This window comes from Diceros bicornis, chromosome X (genome assembly GCF_020826845.1).
Source record: "Diceros bicornis minor isolate mBicDic1 chromosome X, mDicBic1.mat.cur, whole genome shotgun sequence".
Taxonomy (NCBI): Eukaryota; Metazoa; Chordata; class Mammalia; order Perissodactyla; family Rhinocerotidae; genus Diceros; species Diceros bicornis.
In genome coordinates this window covers 126898531-126925861 of record NC_080781.1, presented here as the reverse complement: position 1 = coordinate 126925861, position 27331 = coordinate 126898531, and the positions used below count along the sequence as shown (strand labels likewise).

The following is a 27331-nucleotide window of genomic DNA, read 5'->3' as shown; positions in this document are numbered from 1 at the left end:
TCTCTACTTGAATATAAGTTATAGGAGTGCAGGGATTTTTATCTTGTTTATTTTGGTATCTACAGCATTAAGCATGGTGTCTGGCATATAGGAGTACTCTACAAATGTTTGTTGAATAAATGAATGATTGGACTGAGCTTCAGCCTGATAGCAGTAGCTCAATAAAAAGATTGAGGGTCTATTCAAAATCTTAATTTTTTTAAGAAAAATTCCTACAGATTTATACCCCAGAACAATTTAATCTCTATAACATTTAAGAACTACTACAAGGCTGCAAAGTGCCTCCTTTCCATTTAACAAGGAGAATACTTCTTCAATATCTAGAGCTATCCCATTTTCCCTACCTTCTCTAAATACTTCCCTTTGTGCTTAATGCCACAATCTTCTTGATTTGAATTTGATAGCATATTTGATGTGAATGAGAAATAAATCATTAAAAGTCATTTGATAATATTGGTATAAGGAAACTCATGCGTCCCCATGGTGAGATTATGTTGTCAGAATATGACACAAATGATAATGACGTCATAAACACCTAGAACAGGCTGAACCACATCAAATACAGTAGTTTCTTTGGTAGAAGAAACATTTGAATGAAGCTCTGGACATGAATCTTTTTATTTATGTCCTACTTTTGTCCATTGGGATAAACAGTTGTTTAAATACAAACCAAAGTGATGGATCTTCTACTACAGGTATGTGCCTAACCTTAAGACTTAGAAATTATGATCTCTTATATTATGCATTCAAGCACTTAATTAAACAAGCTAGTTGTATTTAAGAAATCTGTTTCTTGGATGTTACCATTAGTAGGTCTTCAAGAATTACTAGGACAATGTCTGAGAGTTTTACTTGTGTGAAAAATCCAATCAACACAGAAACATAAAGAGTACAGACATATTATCCCCATTCTTTCCCCTTCTCCATCCAATCCACCAACCCCCACACCCAATCAAACTAGATAATACTATGTGAATTAATCTGGTATGGTACCTAACACATAGTAGGTTTCAACAAAGGTTATTTCTTGTCCCATCCTCTTTCCCACCATACACATTTACACACACACATTAACACTCAAGTGCATTCACACACGCAAGACATACACACTTAAAAACTTGGGTAATGGGGTGAGCAAGCCATGATGCAGGGGTAACCCAGGTAATTATACTGATTAGCCAGAGATGCCTCCCAGATTTGGCTTCTAGACTGTGGTTGGGGACATGATAGAGGGAAGAAAATGACAGCAGAATGCTTAAAAAAAATCATTGATGAAGAGATTTGATTTTGACCTATAGTGGCAAACCACTATCAAAATGTAAGAAAACTTGGCTATCTAACACATTTTCTGGTTATACAATCTCTTTGACAGGAGCTAAGCACCCTGAATCAATGGAGACCAAAATGGACAGTTTTAGGAAACATCTACTCATTATCATAATTGGTGTTATGATTGTAACTTTTGTCTTTACCTGTATTTGTTTTCTCCATTACAATTTTATGAGCGACAATGCCCCCAAAGCAAGAAGGTAAGTTTTACACCTTTGAATTAAGAATGCAAGGTGTGTGTATATATGTGTGTGTGTGTACATATAGTGGAGGTTTCATTGTTGTTGTGGTTAGTTAATGTTAACTTTAGACTTCTAAAGAGCTACTAACAACTGTAAATGGACACTTTGACTTAAATGATATCTGCTCTTAAATATTCCCAAGTATCAACTTTAAACAAAGCTGCCTCTTATTCAGAGTTCAGCTGAGCCCCCAGGCTATTAATTTCATTATACATCAAGTCTAGGAAAAGAGAGCATGACTATCTGAATAAGACTGGGAGAATGAAGACGGGGAGAGAGAATGAGTTGGGTCCCCGCATTCCAAAGACAATAAAATATTTTGGATGATCTACCATTTTAAGATGGAATAGCAATAAAAATTATTCACTATTGTTGTTTTCATGATCTCAGTCCCTGCCTTTCATACAGCAGGATCAGGATGGCCTTGATAAAGTGGTTTCTAAAAATCTCCCAATTCAAGGACTGATGACCAAAATATACCAGTGCTCCATTCTTTTAGTTTTAGAGGAATATTGTGAATATAAATATGCATGGATAGATAACTTGATGGTGAAAATATGACAGGAAAACAATGACTGTGGTCTAAAAAGTTTAGTTTTTCTTGTGACAAGTTGTGATATTTGTGAATCAGTTGTGTATCAACTTATGACTTTTTTATAAAAAGTTTAATTTCTGGAATAAATGAAATTCTCTCTTCCTCTCTCTCAACAGTAAATTTGAAACAACTTTGTGTCATTTCATATGTAGACTATATGGCTATCTAATGTAGTTGAAACAGTAAAATGCTCTTAAGAAAAAGAAAAAGCATTCAACACGAGTTCATATCTGTGACCCGAGCCATGGCTTTCACCACACTCCAATTCTTACTGTGTTCAATTTTCCTACTAGAGCCAAAAAAAGACCAAAAGTCTAAACTGACAGAGTAGCCTGTGTTTTCTGGTGATAGCAATAGTACTCTTTTACTTTAAATTTTCATACTTCAAATTTTCTATATTTTCAGGGTCAAGGAAAAAGGTGTAGCACCCAAGTCATCTAGGTCATCCAAAATATCATTCAGTGAATCCAAGAGAGCCAGGCCATGCAGCCCAGAAAAACAACCCATGCTATCCGGTATAGACAAGTTATCTGGGCTCTCAAGTCCAGAAAAATCATCCATACCATCCAGTGCAGAAAAGTTAATCAGGCCATCAAGTCGACGAAAGTCATCTAAGTCATCAAGCTCAGGAAAAGTATTCAGGCCACCTCAACTGAAAAAGTCACGTAGAATGTGCCATCTAGAAAAGTCACATAAGCTAGCTCAGGCCCATAAGCTCGTCAGTCAAATCAGTTCATCCTATCCAAATAAGGTAGTCAGGCCACCATGTCCAGCCAGTCTGCAAAGTACAGTCGGGCCAACCAAGCCACCTTGTCTACCCTGCCCACAAAATCAAATCTTGCCACCCAAGCCATTCGGTTTACAGAAATTGGTCAAGTCCCCCAGACATCCTAATCTAAAAACATCAGTTAGTACAGGTAGGGCAGACATGTCATCTACGCCTCAATTAGTCAAGCCTTGTCGATGGTACAAGGAAAAATGCCTTGTTTGCGGAACTTCTTCTGAGCCTTTGATCAATGATATTTCTGAGGCAAAGGAGAAAAATGCTCAATACCCACCTTTTCCAAGAGAACTGAAGTCTTTTTCCGAGTCATTTCATAAGGTATATTCCAGACACAATGCATGCTGTGACATTGTGAGTGACAGTGATAGGATGACATATGACAGCGATGACAGTGAGAGGGAGATAACCTTTATTTGCAACATAAAACACAATGAAGTCATCCCTAAAGGCATGCAAAATAACTAAGGGCTCAATAAAAATAAAAACCACCTGTGAAGAAGCAAACTTATACCAACTATTTTATGCTCATCATCCTTTAAGACACTGATAGAGGGAAAATCCACTTGCAATCACTATTGAGATTAGTCCTATCCATCTTGGAGGCTATTTACTTGAAAAACAGTAATTAAATGCATGATATAACAAATTATTTTCTTGTAATTATTATTGCATTTTGGAGGCATAAGGTTCTTTTGATGTATCTTACTTAGATCTGGTCACTTAGATGGGAACCATAAACACACACGCACACACAAGCCTAGAAAGGAATTGCAAGATGGGTACCCTAGACTCCTCATTCCTTTGGATTAGCCTTCAATCGAAGCCCCAACCCAATTAAGTTTATTTTTTAATGTTTACATACAGTCCTCACAGTTTAAGACTGTCTTTCTGTAGTGCCCAGTGCTTGGCAGAAATGGTTCTGTGTGCTCCGTTCTGGCTGAGTTGGGGAAACGCCTGATAGCCATTTCTAACACCACTGCCTCCTGTCACTGCTACCTAATGTGAGGGTCCAGCCTCCAGGACCCACACCTGGAGTTCCATGATATTAGTCTAAGTGTTCTAGTCTTCATAACTCTCACCAAGGCTTTTCATTCTTTTTGTTACCCTTCAAAATGGTAAAAGAGTTTGCCCTGTTGTTCATTCTCAAAAGGTCCCAGTTGGAGGTCTGATCATCTACCCATTTTCCCCACACGGTACATCCCTACTGTGAATCGGCAGGGGTGGGAAGCCAGGGGAGAACCTTCAAGTCACATGTTCTAACTTTCCCACTGATGAGATATTATCCTTGCTTTCTTCCATGGGCATGATTGAGAAAAGTAGGCAAAGTTCTAGATTCTCAGTCTATATTCTAGTACAGTGAGGGTAGTCCCCTATAACATCTAGCAGGCATAAGTTAAACGCCAGTAGCTAGAATGTATTGAATGTGTACCATCTGTCAGGCATTTTGTACTAGTCCCTTTATGTCTTGTGGGTCCAAAGGCTGCCCTCAAGTTTGCTGATTCACTAAAAGGACTCACAAGACTCAACAGCAGGATATACTCATGGCTAAGGTTTATTAGAGCAAAAATATACAGACCAATAGCAACAGGAAAAAGATATACATCAGGAGGAAACCAGATATGTCAGGCATATGGAAGTATGCTGTCAAGTACTTCCCCATCTAGGGCCACCCAGGACATGCTTTCTTTCTAGCAACAAACTAAAGGAGCATGTGCAGAATGTCTCTGCCCATAGAAGCCTGTTTGAGTCTCTAGGTCTGAGGCCTTTATTGAGAACTAGTTACATAGGTATATCACACTACACAACCAGCCACAGCAACTGAAACTCAGGATGTCAACAATGATACCAGATATACATCATCAATGTTGATGTTTGTGCAAAGCAGTCCTGACAAGCTGATATGGCATGATCCATGGCTCCAGGTGTACAAAACATAATCACCAACCATTAACATAAGAACATTCCGAGGGCCACATTCCCAGGGGTTGGCCAATGGCCAATCATGGTTCCAAGTTCCCATGAAGACATAGAAGGACTAAACAATCAGACCTGCTGTGTTAACACTTTCCTCACACTTCACATATTTTATTTGATCCCCAACAGTCCCTCATCATATGGAGGATTATATGAGTTAATTGAGGCTCTGTAACATATAGTAAGATCACATGTAGTAATTGGTTATATCGAGATATGAATCTATGATTGGCTTATGTTCAAACTTTCGTTATGCTGTACTGCCTTCTTACTACCAGCTTTTAAGGTGCCTGTTTATTCACAGATCACCCAATCCACTGGTGTGAACAAAATCCCTACTTGACTTTTAATCAGTCTGTGCCATTCTCCCAACTTATCAGGGGCATATAAAGATGTCAGATGTTCATTCAGATCTGACTCCCCCATGGCCTCTGCCTCTATTGGTGGTCCCCTCCTGGGGTCTATACCCATAAGGTCATCATAAAATTCACAGATGGAACGAAGTAGCTGCTTAAGTATAAAAGTTTTAAGAGGTGGTATACACATTTAAAAAGCATTGTGGGAACTACAGACTTGATTTCTTACCAGTATTACCCTTTTTAAAAAGACAAACTGTAAAGGGAATTATTCTAGGTTAGAAAAGCCTGGTCTTTTTAAAATTCACAAATAGAAGCAAAAGTTCTAATCAAATTTTTAAACTGTTTATTATGAAAAAAAGTTCAAACATACAAAAGTAGAGCAAGTAGTACAATGAATGTCCATATGAGCATTGCTCAGATTCAACAATTATAACTACATGGCCAATCTTGTTTCATTTATACTCTTATCCATTCCCCTTTCCCTTTATATCTCTAAAAGATAATGACTTTTAAAAATATATAAACACAATACTAATATTTTACCTAAAATTTAACAATAATTCCTTAATATCAATTATCCTGTCAGTATTCAAATTTCCCCATCCATCTCCCAATTTTTTTTAAAGTTGCTTTGTTCAGATGATGTTGATCAGCGTTTGACAGCATCTAAGGCTAAGTTTTTTTAAAATCAAAATTACAGTTTCATTGGCTAATCTGGCTTCATACTAAAGCATGATTTTGGAGTTAATCTGAGCTGTCAGTAGCCTGGAAAATAGCAAAAGTCGAAATTGTATGGTTTTCAGTTTAAATTCAACAGATGTGGTAGGCAAAGTCAAATAATCTAAGCTCTATTTTCTTTCCCATTTTGAAGCCAGAGACTTGTAATTCTTTAAAAGCTATGAATATTAATATATAATAAAAATGACTAACTGCCAGTGACAACCAATGATAAGGACATTTTAAGAACAAGTTATCTGCATGAGTATGTACGTTCCTTTTTAAATCACACTTAATTATAGAGTAGGAGTCTACAGAATATTTGAAGCTCATTCAATATGCAAAATTCTAAGTGCATTAATGGGGCCTTCACACATAAAACCAGTATAGAATATGTAATAAAAATACGTACCATGAGTCAGAAAAGAATTTTAGCAAAAATACATCTATATATTTACTAGCGAAAATTTGCCCAGGCTAATAACTAAAATAAGTAAGTCCTATAACTCCAATAGATAGCCTTTAGTACTTCTTGGGAATGTCCTGATTTAAGTAAGAGAGTCCTGAATTTCTACTTCCTAGCCTTCTTGAACATTGTCTCATCTCTCATGGTACTTTATTCCTTCCTTCTCCCTCACTCTCTGTTTCTTTTCCCCTGTTCAGCAAGAGTCAGCGCCATATGCTCAGTCAGTCCATGGCTTCCTTATATTTCCATTCTCCAGAGGGCACTGTGAAGCCAGTTTCAGGCATGGCGCTTCCCTCTCAGACCATCCCTACTCTCTTTCTGTCGAATCCACCTTCCTTACACTCATCTCCAAAACTCATACCTTGCTCCTGTCTATGGGAATGAAATGAATTATATTTTGCTCCTTTTATTCAGCACAGCTTTTTCTAAAAACCTATCACTTAAAAAAAAAAGTGCTGAAATGCCAGATTTCAAACATTTCTCATATATATTTTCTACACAAAATTATATATGCATTATGCTAAAAGGATGCTTAGAGATCCTCTCTTGTACCATCTCGTGGGGAGGGGCAGCTGTGAAGAGCTGAAGGCATGCTCATTCAGCAACAAGACCACTTTTCACCAGGGTTGGGGAGGCGAGCTGACTGTGGCACAATGCAGGCGATCATAGATCTTTAAGTGGCCACAAAGAAGTCATACACCAGATGTGGGATGTTTACAGTGGTGTCAAGCAGGGACTTATTAAAAGGGTTCAGCTTTATCAGTTACCAAAATCCTACAGTCCCTGCCACACTGTGTGCGATCTCTAAGAATTAGAAGCAGCAAAGGAAGGGAAATAGTAGTAGGAAAAAAGCTCTGTGGGAGCTTCAGCCAAATATCTCCTTAATTATAACCCATATACAACCCTCAATTACTCCTGTACTGCTGCAACCTTAGAAAACAAGGGTTAAGCATGATTAATTAGTTTTGCAATTATTTATGTAATACATAGAAAGAGCCAACTTTGAAACAAGCAAGGGCTAATTATAGCTTACATCTACAAACTTTCAGATAGTTCTACTTGTTTAGAATTTTCCCCTTATGTGCCCGAATCAAAATAACACATTGAAAAGACTGCTGAAGGAGATGAAGATAATAAATTGCCATAAATCTATCATATATAAGTATTTTACTTTAAAAAATAAAATACAGAAACAATATAGCCATTTTTCTCTGAAGAGTAGAAATTTGCCAATGATAAAAAATTCATATATATTCTCTCTATCATCAATCTCTTCCCTTAGTCACTTATTTTCCTACCAAAATGGACTATTTTTAATATTGTATTGAAATGACCAGAAGGCAGGTAACTCCAAAGAGGGAAAGAAGAAACAAAGGCCTATGGTAATAAATGGCTGGAATAATTAGTCCTGGAAATACTGAGAGTGGATTGTATCTATCATATATAAACTTTCTTTGCCATTTTGCAAACTAAGAAAATCAATGTCAAATTGCGTGGCTACAAATTAGAACACAAGACTGTGACTGAGCTTCTTTGATTTCCACATGTTCATTTAAACAAATATAAAGATATTCACAGCAAAGTTAAATAAAATTCTAAAGTAGTACAGCACTAATGGCAGATATAGATTATCAGCAATAAAGGCAATCAACTTCTGAAAGTGATATTTGCTTGAAAAAGGAATATATCACTGTCGTGTAAACATCTCTTTTTTTGTGTGTGTGAGGAAGATCAGCCTTAAGCTAACCTCTGATGCCAATCCTCTTTTTCTTTTTTTTTTCTGCTGAGGACGATTGTCCCTGGGCTGACATCCGTGCCCATCTTCCTCTACTTTATAGGGGACGCCGCCACAGCATGGCTTGACAAGCGGTGCGGCAGTGCACGCCCGGGATCCAAACCTGCAAACCCTGGGCCGCCAAAGCGGAGCGCATGCACTTAACCACTGCACCACAGGGCCGGACCAAACAAGTCTCCTTTATAAACATTAGTTTCATTGAAACAATAGCAGTAAAGAGTGGAATTGTCAAACCTAAAGCTTTCTATGCTGATCTCTTGAGGTTACTACAGGAAACAATAGGAACGTATTATATAGTCACTTTAAAAATTAAAGTGATGGGGGGTAAGCTATTTCAGGACCCATATGCCAATTGGTAGACCAGTGGATTCTCAGCAAACCAGTCCAGATTACCATACTCTAATTCAAGCCACTTTTCTTTTTTCATTACTGTCACCATGCACTAAATTGTAAAAGTTAAAATAGAGATTTATGGTGCTCTAGAGCTTTAAACCACTTTTATGTCGTAGCCAGCCTCCCAAAGAACACCTCCCCTATTCATTAACTAGGTACTGGATGCTGGACTGGAGGGAAAAAAATATGTTTTGTGTGACCATGACATCCTATTAGTCCTATAGATATGCCAGATTTTGTTGTTTAGTTTCTTTTTCTAAAGCTCACCTTTTGTTTTACACCTCTGTTGTACTACAGGTAATAAGGATCAAGTATTATGCAAGCATATAAGGCCTCAGAAGGTCTGCCACACAAACATCCACATTGAAACACTTTTGTAAGAAGTACTCAAATAAAAGGAGAAACAAATCCAGGGGATGCTGCAAGAGATATGTGGTTTAAGAATGATGGAATACCTTGGTATTATGCGTTGAATTGGGCGCCCCCCTCCCCATCCCGCAAATTCATATGTTGAATTCCTAACCCTCAGGACCTCAGAATGTGACTTTATTTGGACACAGGGTCATTGCAGATATAATTAGTTAAGATGTGGTCATACCATAGTAGAGTGGGCCCCTAATCCAATATTATTCGAATCTTTATAAAAAGGGGAAAGTTGGACCCAGACAAACAAACAGAGAGAATGGCATGTGAAGATTGGCATTATGCTGCCACTAGCCAAGGAACTACCTGAAGCTAAGGAGAGAGGCCTGGAAAAGATCCTTCCCTAACGCCTTCAGAGGGGGGCATGGCCCTACTGACACCTTGATCTCAGACTTCTAGCCTTCAGAACTGTGAGATAATAAATGTTTGTTGCTTCAGCCACCCAGTTAGTGGTACTTTGTTGTGGCAGTCCTAGGAAACTAATACACTTTGAAGTTTGCTATTGCCTTAAAAACAGCTAAGAGGGAGAGCAGGGCCAGCCCAGTGGCATAGTGGTTAAGTTCACACACTCCACTTCAGCGGTGTGGGATTCACAGGTTCGGATCCCAGGCGCAGACCTATGCACCGCTCATCAAGCCATGCTGTGGCAGTGTCCCATATATAAAATAGAGGAAGATGGGCACGGATGTTAGCCCAGGGCCAATCTCCCTCACTAAAAAATTAATAATAATAATAAGAGGGAGTGCTAGGGAGGAAGTGTCCTTTCACACCCCATCCTTTTCACTGACTCCTCCTCACAGGAAAAGGAGTGACTAATCTGATGGTACAGAGTTTAATGTGCTTTAGGTCATATGTCACTAGCAGGTAAGATCACTGCCTTGAAGGGTGACATGTGTTTGCCATGCTCTCTGGACAACCTGTGACTAGGTATGAGAGGCAGCCCTGGGGTCCTCATCCATTTTGCTAGTTGGGTATGTGACTGGACTCTGTTTTAAAACTCTAGTCATCTGTCTGTCTGTCTCTCTCCCTCTTTTCTTTCTTTCTCATCTTTCTCTCTCCACACAGGAATATGAAGGTTGGTCCCAAGATTATAATTCGAGTGGAAAGTTGGAGGCCTCCTTCTTAATTTGAAAGTCTCAGCTGCATCCACAATCTACCTCTTAACAACACTCTGTGTTGGGTTACTGGGTCTTGGCCAGCTATTAATGAATAAATCAGTCCTTTGTAATCAGACTTTGTTTATGATTTGGTTATTGAAGCGAAATGAGTGGTCCCCAAAACTCTAAACAAATCCTACCCAAGAGCCACAAGCCCCAGTCAACACCACTATAACTTTTTTTGAAGAAACTCTTCCAGGAAAGTTATTTTTTGCAATTGTGACATTTGTTATATACTCATGGTGCTCCAAACACTCTACTGAGTGAGGTACGTAGAATTAACATTAGTCAGACTCTGCTCTCAAACAGCTTCTATTCTGTGGAAGAGATAGTCCACTCGAAAGAAAGATAAAATCCGTTTGGAAGGAAAAATCAAGTCTTCATAAATAAAGCCAATAATAGTAAAACATGCAATATTCTAAATTTGGACTATTGCTGTGGCCACACTGAATTTCTGCTAGTCAGAGATATTTTGGTTTAGGATTTTTACCCACACTCTAAGGGTAACAGCTATTGACTACTAGAAAAAATTTCACTGTACCACCTCAAGGGGTAGTCCAAGACAGGACTCAGGGATAGGGGTGCCAGATTTAGCCAATAAAAATACAGAATGCCTAGTTAAGTTTGAATTTCACATAAACAATCAATATTTTTTGTATGCATATGTCAAAAAATATTCATAGTTTATCTGAAATTTAAATTTAATTGGGCCTCCTGTATTTTATCTGGCAACCCTACTCAGGAAGGACAAATAAGAGAACATATGTGAACAGATTAGTCAATTTGCCCACAATGACTCAATTTCTTCAGGTTTAACCTGGTGTGATTATAGCTCTGGGAGGGACAGCACTTCATATAATGTGATTCCACTCTCCTAACCCTGACTGAACCAAAAGTAAACAACTGACCTCCTAAGAGCCCATAAATTAGTTGGCCATCAGATTTGATTTCTTGAGAATTTTCAATAAGAGACACAGAGACTCTAGTAAGAGAACTATGCAGATGCTTGAATTAAATAACATGCAGAGTTGGGCTGGGAAGGCATATTAGGTAGAAAGTAGAAGATGATAGTTAAAAGAAAGAGGAGACAGAGAGAAGCATAGAAGAGAGACACATGGTCATTGAGAGAAAGAGCAAGCAACCTCAGTTTTTGCTTGCCAATTCTAATTTCAATCACTCTGTGGCCTGGCTGTACTTCATAGCCCAGACATCTGTAATATTGTCTGTTGTATTCTTACAATAAATTTCCCTTTCTTTTTTTTTTCTCCCCAAAGCCCCAGTACATAGTTGTGTATCATAACTGTGGAGCTGTAGCTCTTCTATATGGGACGCCACCTCAGCATGGCTTGATGAGCCGTGAGTAGATCCACATCCGGGATCCGAACCGGTAAACCCCAGGCCGCCAAAGTGGAGTGCGTGAACTTAACCGCTACGCCACCGGGCCGGCCCCATAAATTTCCCTTTCTTAAGCTATCTTGAATGAGTTTCTACTCCTTGCCACCACTGATCCTTGACTAAGACATGGTATGATCTCTTAAGGTTAGAACAAGAAAGACAAATGGCTTTCATCTCAGGTGACCACTCTGATCTATTCACATAGTTGTGTAGAAGGGCTGGACTGCAAAAGACTATGGGATTACTTCCAAAGTCAGTAACAAAGAGTGCCAAGATTGACTAGCACTGTCTGCTATGACTGTGGGACTGGGGAGTGGCAACATATGTGCCATATATTTGCCATCCCTGCAGTTGAGGAAGAAATTAAATAAGCATACGTCTTCCTCTAAAAGACGCCAAAGGTCATTGTGTAACTACATTATGGAAATATGAGGTACAGAGAAAAACTCAAAATATACATAATTTCATCATCTACAATCACAGCAGTTTGCTGAACTTTTGCCTGTTTCTCCCTGTTCTTTATACTTACACAATCTTTAATTTCTTTCTATGGAAGGTCACCAATAGAAATGAATATGAATCAATTATTTTCCTGGCAGGCTTCCTTTGGACTATGTTGATATTTAAACAGTTCATGGAAAAATATGTCAAGGCTATAAATAAATTCTTTGTACATTTGAGATCATGAATATTGTTTATGATCTGGGCCAAGAACAAAAGCCGATTAGGGAAATTATCATACATTCCCAAGGCAGCTGTGGTTTAAACAAAAGAAGATATTGACTTTTCTCACTAAATAATAATAATTAATAATAACAACCAATATTAATATGGTACTTTACAGACTGTCAAAAAGTGAAGCAGTCTCACATCCCTCTATTAAATACAAAATTGCTGATATCAGCGACTGTGTACATACTGCAAATAGGTACACCATCCAGGAAGCACGATCCCTAAAGTGGAGTGAATCAGGGCAGTTATCAAAAGTCTTGTGCTTTAGGGAACACCAAATTTCTGGTACACTGAGAAATAACTAAGGGAAGCAGCCCAAAGGAGATAAGGAAAGTAATCATCTAGTGAGTGCTTAAAAAGAAAAACTGTTGCTTGACAAATATATTCGCAATTGGTCCATAAACTCGACTCCACACTTTGGTGACTTTTCTATTCCTTTAACCTAATTTCATTTGGATAACAACGTTGGTATGGGGAGGGGAGTGGGTCTGCTAGAGAGTCATAGAGATTAGACCCGGCTAAAACTTCCCGTGGAAGCCTGAGGGTCACCGGAAACATGTCTGCCCCATGGTAACGTAAAACAGTCATTAATGATAGGAGAGTGCCCAGTAGTCACGGAATGACAGTTACCAGAGAAATAGCCTAATTATTAATTATGACTTATAGCTGAGCAGGAGTTGAGACATTACCAATAATCATACTCTTAGTACTGTTCTGCAAGAGAGGAGCTAAGTAACTTCTTGTAAAGAATTACAAGACCACTGTTTCTTTGAAGTCCATATTCTATCTGGTTGCCTGGGTGATTCTGGACAATCCGAATGTATGTATACACTAGAGAAGGAAGCAACTTTACTCTGAATGTTAAGAAATGTACAGTGAAAGTACTTAATTTATTTGATGAGTTTAGTCTTTTTTTTTTTTTTTTTTTATTGTCGAGTGTTCTCTGTTCAAGCCAGGATTGATTAGGAAGACTCTCAGAAACCACAGGTATGGTAATACGGTGTAAGGAGGGTGGAGTAAGGAGAAGGTGTTGAATATTGAAAGGTAGGCTGATTGGGGCAGAGAGGAAATTTGGCCCTCCCCACAACCGTAAAGCTGAAGGTATTGGGCAGAGTAGTTGGCAGTCACAAGGTGAGATTTGAGAGGCAGTAGGTGAGTGAACTCTCCCTACACATCCAGTTTACTTATTGATACTTAAATCCCATCACCATAGACTTATTACTTTAGCTCAGCGTTGCTCATTCCCTGTGGTTCTTTATAAACATCTAAACACTTTTAAAAGTCTCCAAATGCCTAGATTGAAGAGGTTTATCAGATCTCATTCCTTTATCCATAAGAGAGGATTGCAGAAGAGTCCTGGAAGAGCCCTGGGCTCTTGAGGCAGGGGCTAGGAAAGGCAGTGTTAAAAGGAGGGGGCATGGGAATTTGAGAAGGTATAGTGGACACCTGTTGGGATGTCTGCCTTGCTCACCTCAACTGATTTCCTGTTTTGCTGGGAGCTCTCCTTTTGAGAAGAATCTCCTGGTTTTCTGATGATTTCTGGTGGAAACTGAATGCCTGGCCAAATGAGGATAAAACACAGGCTGCCCATCACAAATAGTGTTATCTAATCTGCCTGGCCATAAAGTCTGGGGTGCCCAGAAGTATTCCATCAACTTGTGGAAGGTGTATATGTGGGATGGAGCCTGAGCAGGCTCTAAAGGAATGTTAGTTTCATGAGCAGGTGACCTAGACTTCTGTGGCACCTCCTCCTGCCATCCTGCTGCCCTCCCTCAATCCATACCTGTGGCCTCGTGGTAAGTTACCTAATACCAAATGACTTAAGATAAAAAAGAAATACATGAGCCTGGTTTACATATGTTAGTTTAGCTGGCATAGTTAAGCTGGCACCACCTGAAAGTAGATGACTGTAGCACTATAACCCCACCACGGGGTGCCCCGAAGACACTGGAAAAGGGAAATCTTCCCAGTGGACAGAACTCTGAGTAGCACATCTGCTTGTCTATTGTGCCTAGAAGAGAGGACCTGAGCCACAGATCTACTCTGATTCACGGGCAATGACCAATGGGTTGCCTAGGGACTTAGAACAAGTTTCTAACAGCAATCTAAATATTGCCACTTGGAAATCTGAAATTTTATCTGCTTGAAAATGGCATGTAAAATTCATAAGTCAGAAGTAATTTAATAAATCATCCAATCCCATCTTCTTCCTGTGGGGAAAATAAGGTCCAGAGAGTGTATGTGATTGGTTCAAGGGCAACTCTAGGTAACAGCCAGAACTGACATCTCCTGGATCTCAGTTTCGGGCTCTCTCCATAACAGCACGTAGGTAATCATTCATTCCTTTGTCAACACTTCTTGAGCTTCAACAATGTGTCACACTCTTCCCTGGGCAATAGGGATAACGATAGATAAGACACAATCCCTGTGCTCAAGAAGCTCTTGTCTTTGTTCTGTGTTTTATGCATGTTGGTTATAGTTATATCCTGTGACAAGAAATAAGTGAAACCAAAATGGCAAATACTTTTTCAAGTAGGGCAAACTAAATACTTGCTGAGGAGTGCCAAATGGAATTACAAATGCTAGAAAGTGAGCCAATAAGAACTATATGACTTAAAAATAAAATAGACACCAACAGAGATATTAATTAATTCAAGGTTGGATTTGATTGTTAAGGGGAGTTTGCATCACAATCACTGCTGGGAAGAGAGCCATTTTTAATGGATTTTGATGGCATCCTGCCTGAGTCTTAGTGCCTAAATGTTGGCCTGGGTGAGAGGAAATTTGAATTAATTGATCAGAAAGACTGGAGGATGGTGCAATCTGCTATTATTTTAAACAGTAGAAAGTGGTTGAAATAGTGCTGTTGAGTACCCAAAGGGTTTGTTAATTTTCAGATCTGAACTTCAAATTCTATTCTTTGATTCCTTATGAAGCTCCAACCTCTTCCCCGATTGACCTTTCTCATATAAACTGAGCTCTGCTCAAAAGATAGAGACTGCTCACTCCTCTGCATCCTTTTCACCTAAGACCATTTGATTCACTCTCTCCCCTCCTCCCTTTCTCTCCCCTTCTCTCAGCCTTCTTTCCTGTCTTAGAGGAAGAAGGGTCCCCTCCCCCTCTCAAACTTGAGCCTCATGTTCTCCAGTCCATCCCTTTTACCTCATTTCACACCCAGCTTCCTCAATTATCTTCTCTTTATGAAATCTTTAGCTTCTCCTTCCTACAGAATCCTTCCCTCTCTCCTTTTAAACATATATAGGTCTCCTTTAGTTTGGAAAAGAAAAGTTGCTTAATCCTGAGGGCCCTCCTAGACATTGTACAATCTTTTTTCCTTCTTCTACCACCAAACTTTGCAAATGAATGGTTTACACCTACAAACTCCTGCAATCTGGCTTCCAGCCCAACTACTATTGAAACTGCACTCTTAAAGCTCATGCGAGATTTCTGAAGCATTAAAGGAAATAGTTTTTCTCAGTTCTGATTTCTCTTGACCAAGGATAGATTTTTGAGGTTTAGAGCATCTTATACCAAGCTCTAATACCACATTTCTCATGCATACTGGACATTTTTATTTGAGCATTCTGTTATTACTTCACCATAGTTAAAACTGAACTCACAATTTTCTCCACTGATCTTCCCCTGAATGATTTTCCTATGTATGACTGATGGTAAGCTCTATGAGAGCAGGGATCATATCTTGCAGATTCATTACCACAGCTCCATCACACTGCTTGGATGTAATCAATATTCAATAAATATTTGTGGAAATTAATAAACGAATAAATATCACTCTCCACTCACCAAGCCTTAATTCCTTTGAGTCATTTTGGATTCACTTCTCTCCTTTGTCCCATAAAATAAATCAGTGATCAAGTCTTGTCAATTATGCCTTCAAACTTTGGTGGTTAAGGGTATGGATTTGGAGTCAGGTACATCTGTTTGACTCTTTGCTCTGCTATTTTCTAGCTGTGACTTTGGGCAAGTTTCCTAACCTCTCAGCTTCTTCATCTTAAAAATGAGGATAACAATGGTACCTTATGGGATTAGTGAGAATAAATGAGATAATGTGCATAAAGTGCTTAGCACAGTGCCTGGCACATAGCAAGTGCTGAATAAATGATGGTTATTAAAATCATCTTTCACTACTCCTCAGAGTGAACTCACACTCCCCTAGGGGGGTCTACCTACTACTTCATATCTTTGCAGTTTCTCTTGGCTGGACTTCTGTCCTTTCTTTCTGTCCATTCAAAATGCTATTTACTCTTTTTGTTAATTTTTATTTTTTAAAAGTAATGCATATTCACAGTTAAAAAGTTAAATAGATTAATAAGACTTACAGAGAAAAAGAACAGACCCCTACTCCATCTCTCCCAACTTCTGATCTGTACTACTGAAGCAACCACTTTCCATAATTTTAGCTGTTTCTTCTAGTATTTGCTTCCATTATAATTCTATATAGTGTACTTACAATGATGTTTCCTGATCTTTCAATTTTTAGATAGTACTTATTGCCTTCTTATCATGGAAGATAAAGATTTAGACCTCTTACAACACCATCCTTTCCAACTTGTTTTCCCTTCATCCTACAAAAGAGTTTTAATTTGGTAAATCAGTAAGGCATTGATTTCATTGTTATGGCTATGTAAATGTCTTTCATATTGGAGCCAAGTAGTATTTTATCATGACTCATTTACTTTCTTGAGCAACTTTTGGTTTCTCCTGGAGTTACAAACTGCCTTGGTTTTTGTTAGTTTATTTGCTTCATTTTCTATGTATCTATCACTAATTCTTCACTAATTTTCCCATACAACTGTAAAATCCTTCTAAATACTATTCTCCACATAGTCAAACACATCAGATACTCTATCAGTAAATTTTTTAAAAAACTTTTTCTCTAGAGATATCCCTCCTGTATCCCTCCATCTTCCTACTCTCCTCTGGCCTGGTTGCTCTCTAGGTGTGCCACACAACTGTCTGCCTCAAACTTTCTTTCATTATCATCCAGGGAATTCCCTTCACCTCTCTTTTATGTTCACCTGTTTTCTGGATCTCATGTTTTCCTCTTTCTTGGTTTACTCTCTCATATGATGGAACTATTTCTTCTACAACGTTCCCATGCTAATGCAAATATTTACTTCCTTTTTCATTCACAGCCATTAAGGTTATGGGAAATCAAGTTCAGCAGCAACATTAAACGCAAATGCGAAGAAGCAACAGGAGGAGTGGAGGGGGCAGTGGGGGAAAGGGAGGGCATGAAACAGGCCCATGATGGCTGCACGCAAGGAGGCCAGATGCAAGTTCAGACAGGGAGCTGGAAGCCAACTTGATGCCATCTTTAAAATAAGTCTAATCCAGGCCGGCCCCGTGGCTTAGCAGTTGAGTGCGTGCGCTCCGCTACTGGCCGCCCGGGTTCGGATCCTGGGCGCACACTAACGCACCGCTTGTCCGGCCATGCTGAGGTGGCGTCCCACATACAGAAACTAGAAGGATGTGCAGCTATGACATACAACTATCTACTGGGGCTTTGGGGAGAAAAGGGGGAAAAAGGAGGAGGATTGGCAACAGATGTTAGCTCAGGGCCGGTCTTCCTCAGCAAAAAGAGGAGGATTAGCATGGATGTTAGCTCAGGGCTGATCTTCCTCAAAAAAGAAAAAAAAAATAAGTCTAATCCTTTTGTTTCTGTAACTCTACCAGAATAGATAAAAATACTCTATACACAGTATTTATTCCAATCCTTGCATATTTACTTTTTAATAATTTTTATTCCAGTGGATTCCAGAGAAGGGAAGTTTAAATTTCTTATAATTTACTACTCTTCAACATGGACCCATTGCTCCTGTAGGCAAGTCCACTTACCATTTACCGGAATATTTTCACCTCCACATCTTTGCCATTTCTCTTGGCTAGAATGCTCTCCTACTTCCTGTCTGCATGTCCAAATGTTATTTGTATTTTCAAACTAATTTTTATTTTTATGAAAATAATGCATGTACATAGTGAAAAAGTTAGTTATAACACTTGTAAAGAGAAAAAAAATAGAAGTCTCTTATCTCTTTCTTTTCCATTCTCAACTTGCACTCCTAGAGGCAAGTCCTCTTCCTTATTTTAGCTGTTTCTTCTGGTATTTATCTTCTTATTTCTAAATAATATAACTATACTGATATATTTTGACTTAATGACTCCTTATTATGGAAGATAAAGATTTAGTCTTCTTATGTTATATCCTCTCTAACCTCTTCTCTGTCTATCCTCCCAATATAGTTTGGAAGAATGTAGAATTCTGAATTAGAAATCATTTTCTCAGAATCTTGAAGGCCAGACTATATCTCAGTGAATTCATTGTGGATCCTAGTGATTGCCTCTTCCCTTCCACTGTAATAAACTATCCTAGCCCTTTAATAGTCGGTTCTAGAAACTTGCATGCCTTTGATAGCATGATTACTAGAATATATCTACTTCTCCTTTTTGAAAAGCAAAACAATATTATATCATCCACAATCCCCTTGGACTTCTGCTGTTCTCCATGGTTACAAACCTCATTTGTCAGTATCCTCGATGTAATTAATATGGACTATTTGGGGCACTGTAACAGGAAGCCCTGATCTCATCTGACAAAGTGACATTTAAGCTGAGATCTGAAGTATGAATAGCAAAGGCCATGAAAGCATTCCAGCAGAGATGGTTGCATGTGCAAAAGCTGTCAGGGGAGAAGGAGCTTTGGGAACTCAAAGGATGAAAGGTGGCCAGTGGGGTGGAGCTTGGTGAGTGAGGGGGAGAGTAGCCCCTCCCCCCGGGGTTATAGAGGAAGGCAGAGGTCAGAGAACTCAGAGACTTGCAGATGATGTTACGGCAAGATTTGGGACTTATTCTAAGAGCAAGGATAAGCTACTGAAAAGTCATAAGCAGGGGAGTGATTTGATCTCTCTTCCAAAGATTTCTGTGGTTACAGTGTGGAGAATGAATTGAAGAGGGCCAATAGTTAGGAAGATATGGGTAAAACTGGTCTTAAATAAACATTAAGACTAGCCTGGGAAGGGAGAAAGAAATTTCAAACAGGCAAAAAGTACCCTTAGAGGTATGTTTGAAAGCTCAGCAGAGACAGTTGAATTTCTTCAACTTGCTGATGGCAGTGATTTAAATGATGATATAACAGCTTCAATTTCTTTCTTTCTTTTTTTTAGTGTTAGATGGAAGAAGTGACTCCTTCTTCTCACCATTCCCTTCCTGCTGGATCCCTGAATTGCTGACCAACTGACCCAGAAGCAGTTTGCTCCCCTCCTTCCCAAGTGTGGACTGCATCCCATGCTCTAGTGGTTGTTGCGCGCATCTGCCATGGTGAGATTTCTGAGGGGTTGGGGTAGAATGTGGGAAAGAACAAGGGGGGCAGTAGAGAAGAAGGACTTCTGAGCAGCTTGCACAGAAATGAGGCAGCAGAATTGAAATGGTCAAGGAACACTTTTCCTTCCCTTTCTCCAGACAGAAAGCATCATATCTAGTCAAGATGGTAACAAGGACAGAAGACTGCTTCCTCTGAATTCCTGCCTGCAGGAGTCTGGGGCTTCTGCCGCAGTCAGCTGATACACCACAAGAGTTGGTGTTCTGTACCACGGGTTCTGACAGTTTAGGCAAGAGGAAGTTAGTTTTTGCAGTTCTGTTTATGGAATTGGCCGAATGAAAATGCTGGCCGATGGTCTGCTTTTCATAGTCATTGACAACAGCTTCCTACAACACCTGGGTTTTCTTTGGAAACTGTGAAGAGGCACTGAAAAGAGCAAAAATAATTTCTTCTTGTCTTAAAAAAAAATCCACAAAGGAAAGTAACTCTTAAAGGATATATGTGAGAGTAACTCTCATTTCAGGTTGAGTTTGAATATGGAAAAAAATTACCCTGCATAAATTTCATGTTTTGCTGAGCATACGTTGATTTGTTTGGAATTGCATTTTTACAGTCAAGCAAATTAGTCGGGACCCATGAGTATAGGTGTTGTGATGAAATAAATTAGGAGGACATAGAGATAACAGAATTGTAATAACAAATGAAAATATCACCAACAATACTGCTATATCTTGGAGGATCCTAAACGTCTTGCTTTTAAGTTGGACCACACTCACAGGATGGTGGGTGAGAGAATCCTGCAAAACAATTTCCAGTTCTCTCATTTTTTTTAAGTTGATCTATTTGAATCTATAAGCAAAGTACAATTTTTTCCATTTGTTTAACAAAATTGTATATGGAAAGATATTACTTATTGTGTACTAGTAAGCACTTACAGCTCCAAATGTCTAAATTTGTTTTCTATTACCTATTTAATTGATAAGAATGTATTTTATTGATAAGGATTCTAGACTTATGCCTAGAATGAATGACAATAATCTCTTCCACCCCCAAATTCCAGTATCTAGAATAGTGCCTGCCACATACTAGGTGTTCAACAAATAAAGAGGGAATTAAATTACATTAGTTGCTGTGTTTAATAAAAGTAAAGCCAGAAAATAAACTCTGAAAATAAATTTTTGAAATAGTAGAGAGCAAAACCTTAGATTCATTTTGCCAATAAAATAAAATATCCTAATATCTGATTAATATACATTTAACATAAATCTTAGAAATCATTAGCTGTAGCCTCAAGGGTGAGCAAACAGAAGGAACCATAATAGAGAAAGAATTGGAAACAAACGGTTTTACTTCTTGACAATTAGGACAGTTTGGGAACATACCTTAAATCTCCTGCATCTGCACTTCATTGGGGATAGGCTACTCGTTGGTCACAGAATCAAGTTCAAAATTCGTAGGGTGTTTCTGAAGATCCTTTTGGGGTTTAGCGTTCATTCGGGCCGCCCCTGACCACGTATCCTGAGCGTCTGCCAAGACGATGGGTGGATATGTTCCTTTTCTTAGCTTGTCCTGCACTTTCTCACCGACCCCTCCCTCCCCCCTGGACTTTACCCACTTGGGCTCCTGTCAGTTCCTCTAAAGCCTTCCCACATTTCAAGGCCCAGTTTAATCTCCAGCGCTTTCAGAAAAGCTTCCCCGAGCCCCTTTTCAGATGCAATATCGTTCTCCCCTATTTCCCTCAGTACTTTGAACCTCTATTCTAGCAGCCATTACTTTCTAACGTGTTGTTTTTGCACGTCGGTATCCCCTGACTAGATTGCGACCACTCTGTTGGGGAGGTCTTTTAAGACCTAACCGTGTCCAGCCCCTAGCACAGTGCCTGGCACAGAGAAGATGCCCAGTTAATGTTTGTTGAAACGAATCTAAACACCAGAGGGGAAAAGGAGAAGCGCCTGTGGCCGGCAGTAAGGGCCCCTTCACGACCCGAGGGGAGGCCCGTGGTGTCGCTGGACCCTGTCTCCAGCTCTAGACTGGCAGGAGAATGTGGTGCGGCAGAAGGCTCGTGTAAATGTCTCAGAACTCCGTTTACTTATTTCTTCTTTACTTTTATAAAGGATTCTTGGAAGTTCTCTCCAACAGCTTCGGGGCAAGCCATAAAGGGCGGCGCAAGCTGGGGGAAGTGGGGGTTGGGATGCTCAGTCTCGTGGCAATTCTAGACTCAGCCTACATATTTAATTTTTAAAGTTTCGCAAATTCCAGTTCTAAACTAGGAGCCAAGGGTGTAGAGAATTTCCTGGTGCACAATTTTCGCGTCCTAGGGAAGTCTGCCAGCATTCGGGGCTTTGCCTCATTTATCCTTCTCACATTTCCCACCGCGAGGAATCTACCGAGAGCTCCCAGCCTTCACATCCAGCCGGTGCTGAGAACCGCGATTCGGCCCAGCGGTCTCAGCCGGTTCCTCCTTCAACCCTCTGGGCAAACCTTGTACGGGCGAGTGGGGGAGCTCCCAGCCCGCAGTACGAGGCGGAATAGGAGCACGGTTGGACTACAACTCCCAGGCTGCTCTGGGAAAAGTGCGGGGGGGAGGAGGCGAGAGGGAGGGGTTTGGGGTGGGGGTTGGCAGGGAAATCCCGCCCCGCTGCGCAGCAGCAAAGACACAAAGCCCGACTTTACAACCTCATAGAGAAAGTGGAAGTAAGACGGCTAGGTGGGGAGGCAGGACGAGAGAAAGAACCAGAGGAGGGAAAGCCGCGTAGGTGGGAGCGGAGCGAAGCGAGGGTAGTGGGAAGACCCGCGGCTTTCCAGATGAGGAGGGGGCGGCTTTCATAACTAATTCCCCCGCCCGCGCTGGGGTCTGCAGAGTGCCCTGCCCGTCCCCACTCCTAGCTCAGAGCCCGGCTCCTCCCCGCCGGGAATCGTGGAGCCCGCCTGCCTTGCGGGCTCGGGGCGGGCCAGCGCGCTGCATCGTGGCTCCCCAGCCCGGGTGCGGGACGAAAGCGCGGGGTGGCGCGGCTGCCGCGGGCCGAGGAGGGGCTGCGGGCGAAGCGGCGCCGCGGACGAGTTAGGGCCGGGGCAGGGGAGGCTGTGGCTCCCGACCGAGCTAGGGGCGGAGTGGGGCTGAAGCGAGGTTCGGCGCGGGCTGCCCCGAGTGGGGCGGAAGCACGCGGGCTGGCCGCCGAGGCCAGCGGGGAAGGCGGGCGGTGGCCCTGCGCCGGGGAAGAGTGCAGGCAACGGGGTGCCGAGGCCGGCGCTGGCGGAGAGATTGGGGCGCCCTCCTCCCCGCAGGAGGAGCCTAGCGCTCCTCCGCCATCCCTCCCCCGCGCGCCGAGCTCGCCTTCTCCGCGGGCTGCAGCGGGAGCCGCGGGGCGGCGGTGCTGTGGCCAGATAAGGGAGAGCGGCGGGGCCGCCGGCCCCGGGACGGGCGGGCCGGGGGCGGGGGCGGGCAGTGAGTGAGGCGGGGCGGCGGCCGGCGGGAGGGCGCGGGGCGGGGGGAGCGCGGAGAGCCAAGGAGGGCAGGCGGCGGGCGGGTGGCCGGGCAGCCTGGCTCGCCGTCCGCTCCGCGCCGCCGGCCCCCGCCGCAGTGTGTTTTGTGGACGGCACCTTCCCAGACAGCCAAGTAGAGCCCAGCTCGGCGCCCGGCCGCCTTCGACGTGATGTTCCGCCGGACCTTTAATCGTTTGGTAAGTACACTCGCTGCGGCTCCACGCGTGCCGCTTTGCTTGCTCGCCAGCTCCATCGCCGGGTCCCTCAGAACAGTTTTCTTAGAGCATAATTGCATCTCTGGGAGACACCACCACCCCATTTCCAATTTGAGCTGAAACACGTTGCTCAGGCGGCCGCGGTGGGGAGGCAGGTAGGGCTCTCAGAATACCCCCCCCCCGCCCCGACAATTTAACCAGAGCTTCCCGGGGCTGTTACAAACTCTGCCTCAGACGGGGGCCACCGTCGTGCTGGATGGGGGGCCACTCGTGAGGGGACCGACCCCGGGGTCCTTCGGTTTGCCAATTAGTCGAAGATGGCGTTTTATTATCTGGGAGGTTGCTTTCTTTTGTTTCCTCTGCCACGAGCACATGGAGGTAAACCTAGACCTGTCACTGTGGCCCAAAAAAGACCTGGGGCTGAGAGGGCCGGAGACTGAGGCTGGACTCAGCCCTGCCCGGGGCTCGGCCGGGCGGGCAGCCGCTGATGGGAGGCCGGGCAAACTTTGGAGATCCAGTCCAAGCAGCTCACCTTTAGGGCCCAATAAAAGAGAGGGCGATTGTCAGGGTGGGCTGGGTGATTGTGGAGACGCGAGGAGGCTGCACCGTCGCTGCCGAGCCTCGGGTCTGAAGCCTCTCGGAGCCCTGAACGCCCCAGACGTTGAACCCGTGGGAGAGGCAGGCTGCGGCTGGACCCCTCCGTCCACCTTTATCCCCTTCCAAATCCCCAGAAAAAGGAATTTCATTTCCATGAGAGTTTGGCATAAGGGAAAGTGATTTCTGGCTAATGACTTTTTTTAGTAACCTGTTAACTCCTAGAGGGTACATTCAGAATGGAACAAAACAGGGACCATTTACTTCTATGCTGCTATTTGTAGCAACTTCCTTAATTCCAAGATGAGGTGGCGGGAATAGGATTTTATTTCTGCCAATGATGTGAAAGAAAGGGTTCATTTGTAAATTTTGATTTTTCTGTCTTTAGGAAAAATGGTTGAGTGCTGTGTGCTTCCCCCACCCCTCTTACAATCTATGTTTGAGAACTTGTCGATTTTGTTATTTTCATGTGATTATTCCTAATCAAAGCATTGCTAACATGTTTTATGTGCCGGATGAATTTTCTTTCGTCTTCTTTGCATTTGAAACTTTCACAAATGTACCCTGGCTAAAAGAAATAATTGTATATCTCTTTTTAGGATATTATTATCACAATAGTGCTATGTTAATATTTTTCTGAGTATTTACCTCACCTGGAGGAGAAATTGGAGCAGATTACCTGTGGCACAGAGTAATAGAGGTCGTAGGTATCAAGGATCTTGAAATCCGTAGGAATTGGCTTGTACTGAATGCTTTGCTAAAGCAGGTGACTAAAATTGGTTTCTCACATTTAGCCTGAGAAGGTAAAAGAGCATTGTACTTCATAGTTTTATTTCACATAGATTCTTGTGATCTTAGAGTGTTGTTTCGGGGTTACAAAAAGGGAAAGGTGACAAAGAGAGCTAATTGTAATATTTGAGAAAAGGATAATCTCTTCATATGGCTCTCTTACAGTGGAAAACAACTGGACTCTGGTTTGTAATAAATTCATTAGCTTAAAATTGAGATATTAACATTCCCCCAAGCCCCTTTTTTAAGGTTTTGAACATTTGAAACCAGACAACCCAAGTATTGGTCTCAATGCCCCCTATGCTTTTCTTTTGCTAAGAGTGATCTGCATTGTATCCGAGTCTAGTAATTAAGCAGTACTGGCCCAGGAAGCTAGGGCATGCAGTAGAATTCACAGCAGTTGTTGAGGTGCCAGCCTGCAGGTTTGAGGCTAGTACTTTGCATCCTTGACCAAGATCTCTGCAGAGAATCACGCTCACTCTGAAGTGAGCTTTGACCTCGTTGTTTCTGCTGGAATACCCGACTGCTCACATTTTCCTGCGCAACCATGACTATGGTAAGTCTCAGGAATTTATACCAGTGCAGCAAGCTGGAAGGTTCTCAGGAGTTGTATCTGAGTCCTAGGCCTAGGGCAAGGAATTAATCTGCAAATCATTGCACTGACTGTGAAACAGGCTATCAAATACTCATTGCTAAAGAATGACTTCAAAATTTGAGGGGACAAAATTTTATCTCCCCTAGATCAGTAAGCCATATGCTGTCCTGTCTTTTGCCTGGTAGAGATTATTTGAGGAGCCGTCTCATTTAAATCACTAGAAGCCTGCAATTAAAGATTTAGGTTGGACTTTGAGACTTGCACAGCAATGTAGATGTAGTCCAAGTTGTGTGCTCTCTTTGATTGCTTTTATATTTCAGAGATGGGGCTTTGAATTCCTTTCAAAATTGTGTGTTTTTTTGTGTAGCTATATATGTTTGAAATTGATTTTGAATGTGAAATAAATTACAGTGGTGTTGATTGTAGTTGTTGGTCACTGAAAAATAGACACTACATGTTAGGACAGGGCTTTACATTTTAAACCTGACACGGGAAGTTAATATCTCTTGGGAGTAGCGTCGTCTTCCATGGCTCAGTAGTGTTTGCTGAACTGCTTAAAAAACCCCATTTATTTCCCCAGGTTCTCCAGTTTCAAGCTAAAAGAAATAGTGATTCATTGTATTTTTTAAAGACATGGATTTGACGTCTTTGCCATTAATAATTGTCTTCTTTTCTTTCTGGGTGAATTTTGACTTTCCTTTTGACAGTTTTGAGGTTGAAAGAAACTGGTGGATTTGGTGTAGAGTCTTAGGATTTAGGCATGTAGAGGGTGTCTTAAAAGATTTGAGTTGGATGTCTCTGAGTATAACAAAAGCACAGCCTGTTCCCAGTCGACATCTCCCTTCTCCGTAAATACAATAAATAAATAATAGTAGCTTTGTCTATACAATTGATTTCCCTTAAAGGCATGTTTAATTGGAAGGCTGGACTAGTTGAGACTTAAGAGTCAGGGACTTTTATGTTATCCTGTCTTTTACTCTTCATAAAATCCCTAGTGGTTACAGTAGCAGTTTTCAAGTGGTTTTAAAGGTTTAATGAGAGTCTAAACAACAAGAATTCCCTCCTTTTTGACTTACTAAATTATTTCATGCTAAAGATTCAAAGTAAGACATTCCTCGATAAAGTAGATCCGGGTCTTGGCCAAGTGGATGCTGTCAATTTAGCTTGTCAGAGTAGTATTCAACAGATAGAATTTCTAGATCGTTGATACATGAAAGCTTAAATTGTGAGTGTGAAATAGTGGAAAAAATTTCTCTCTCTGCTTCTAGAAGCTCTCAAACTGCTTTGGTTCCATGGAGCATGCAGCATATAGTAATAATATCACACAGAAAATGTTGTATCGGTCAAAGAGGCCCAGGCTGGAAAGAAATTAGATTGCATGAGGTAGAATGAAAAATTCAAAATAAGACCAAAAATATTCAAAGTGAGAATTAATGAAATAGGTAGCTAATTTATTACTTTGAGTCCAAGGCAAGGCCAGTCTAGGAAAGCAATCTATGGAGGCAATTAATAAAATACTTCAGGTAATTGCTTTTTTTTTTTTTAGGAGCAAGAAGGTGTTTGGTTTCCTTCTTGAATTATCAGAGTAATTAAACTTTATTTTTTCTGTTTCACTTTACTAAAAACCTTGGCCTGGTGTTACTGAGCATGGAAAATATTGATGTTTGTTTTATTATGTTTAGAAATTTATCTGATTGTGTGTATTGCAATATTTTTGCATTTACACAAGCCTTACGAATGGTCTGTGCATTGATAGTTCATATACGGCTGGGTTTAACAGTTGTTTGACTCTACTAAAAGCAACCTTTTTTATCTTATTGTATTGTAATTTCCTTTTAACTCGTATGGCACGGCACCCTAGATTAGTCTTTCTTAACCAGGAGAGAGTTAAGCCCTAATGCCCTAGGGCATCCATTCTATGTAATAAATTAACTTATCTCCTATGCATGCATCTG

General features: G+C 41.2%; 2 protein-coding genes across 5 annotated transcripts in view; both read left to right on the top strand.

The window, feature by feature from the left end:
• Nucleotides 1-607: 607 nt before the first annotated feature.
• On the top strand, nucleotides 608-3415 carry CXHXorf66 (chromosome X CXorf66 homolog). The gene is made up of 3 exons (XM_058535122.1): nucleotides 608-695; nucleotides 1373-1529; nucleotides 2572-3415. Exons 1-3 carry the CDS (start codon nucleotides 608-610, stop codon nucleotides 3413-3415), a joined length of 1089 nt encoding a protein of 362 aa, XP_058391105.1.
• Nucleotides 3416-23230: 19815 nt separating this feature from the next.
• ATP11C (ATPase phospholipid transporting 11C) overlaps nucleotides 23231-27331 on the top strand; it is a 172400-nt gene continuing 168299 nt past the window's right edge. For all 4 annotated transcript variants that reach the window (XM_058536868.1, XM_058536867.1, XM_058536870.1 and 1 more), the window contains exon 1: nucleotides 23231-23380. In XM_058536868.1, the coding sequence (XP_058392851.1) occupies nucleotides 23354-23380 (27 nt within the window). In that variant the 5' untranslated portion in view covers nucleotides 23231-23353. The remainder of the gene's footprint in view (nucleotides 23381-27331) is intronic.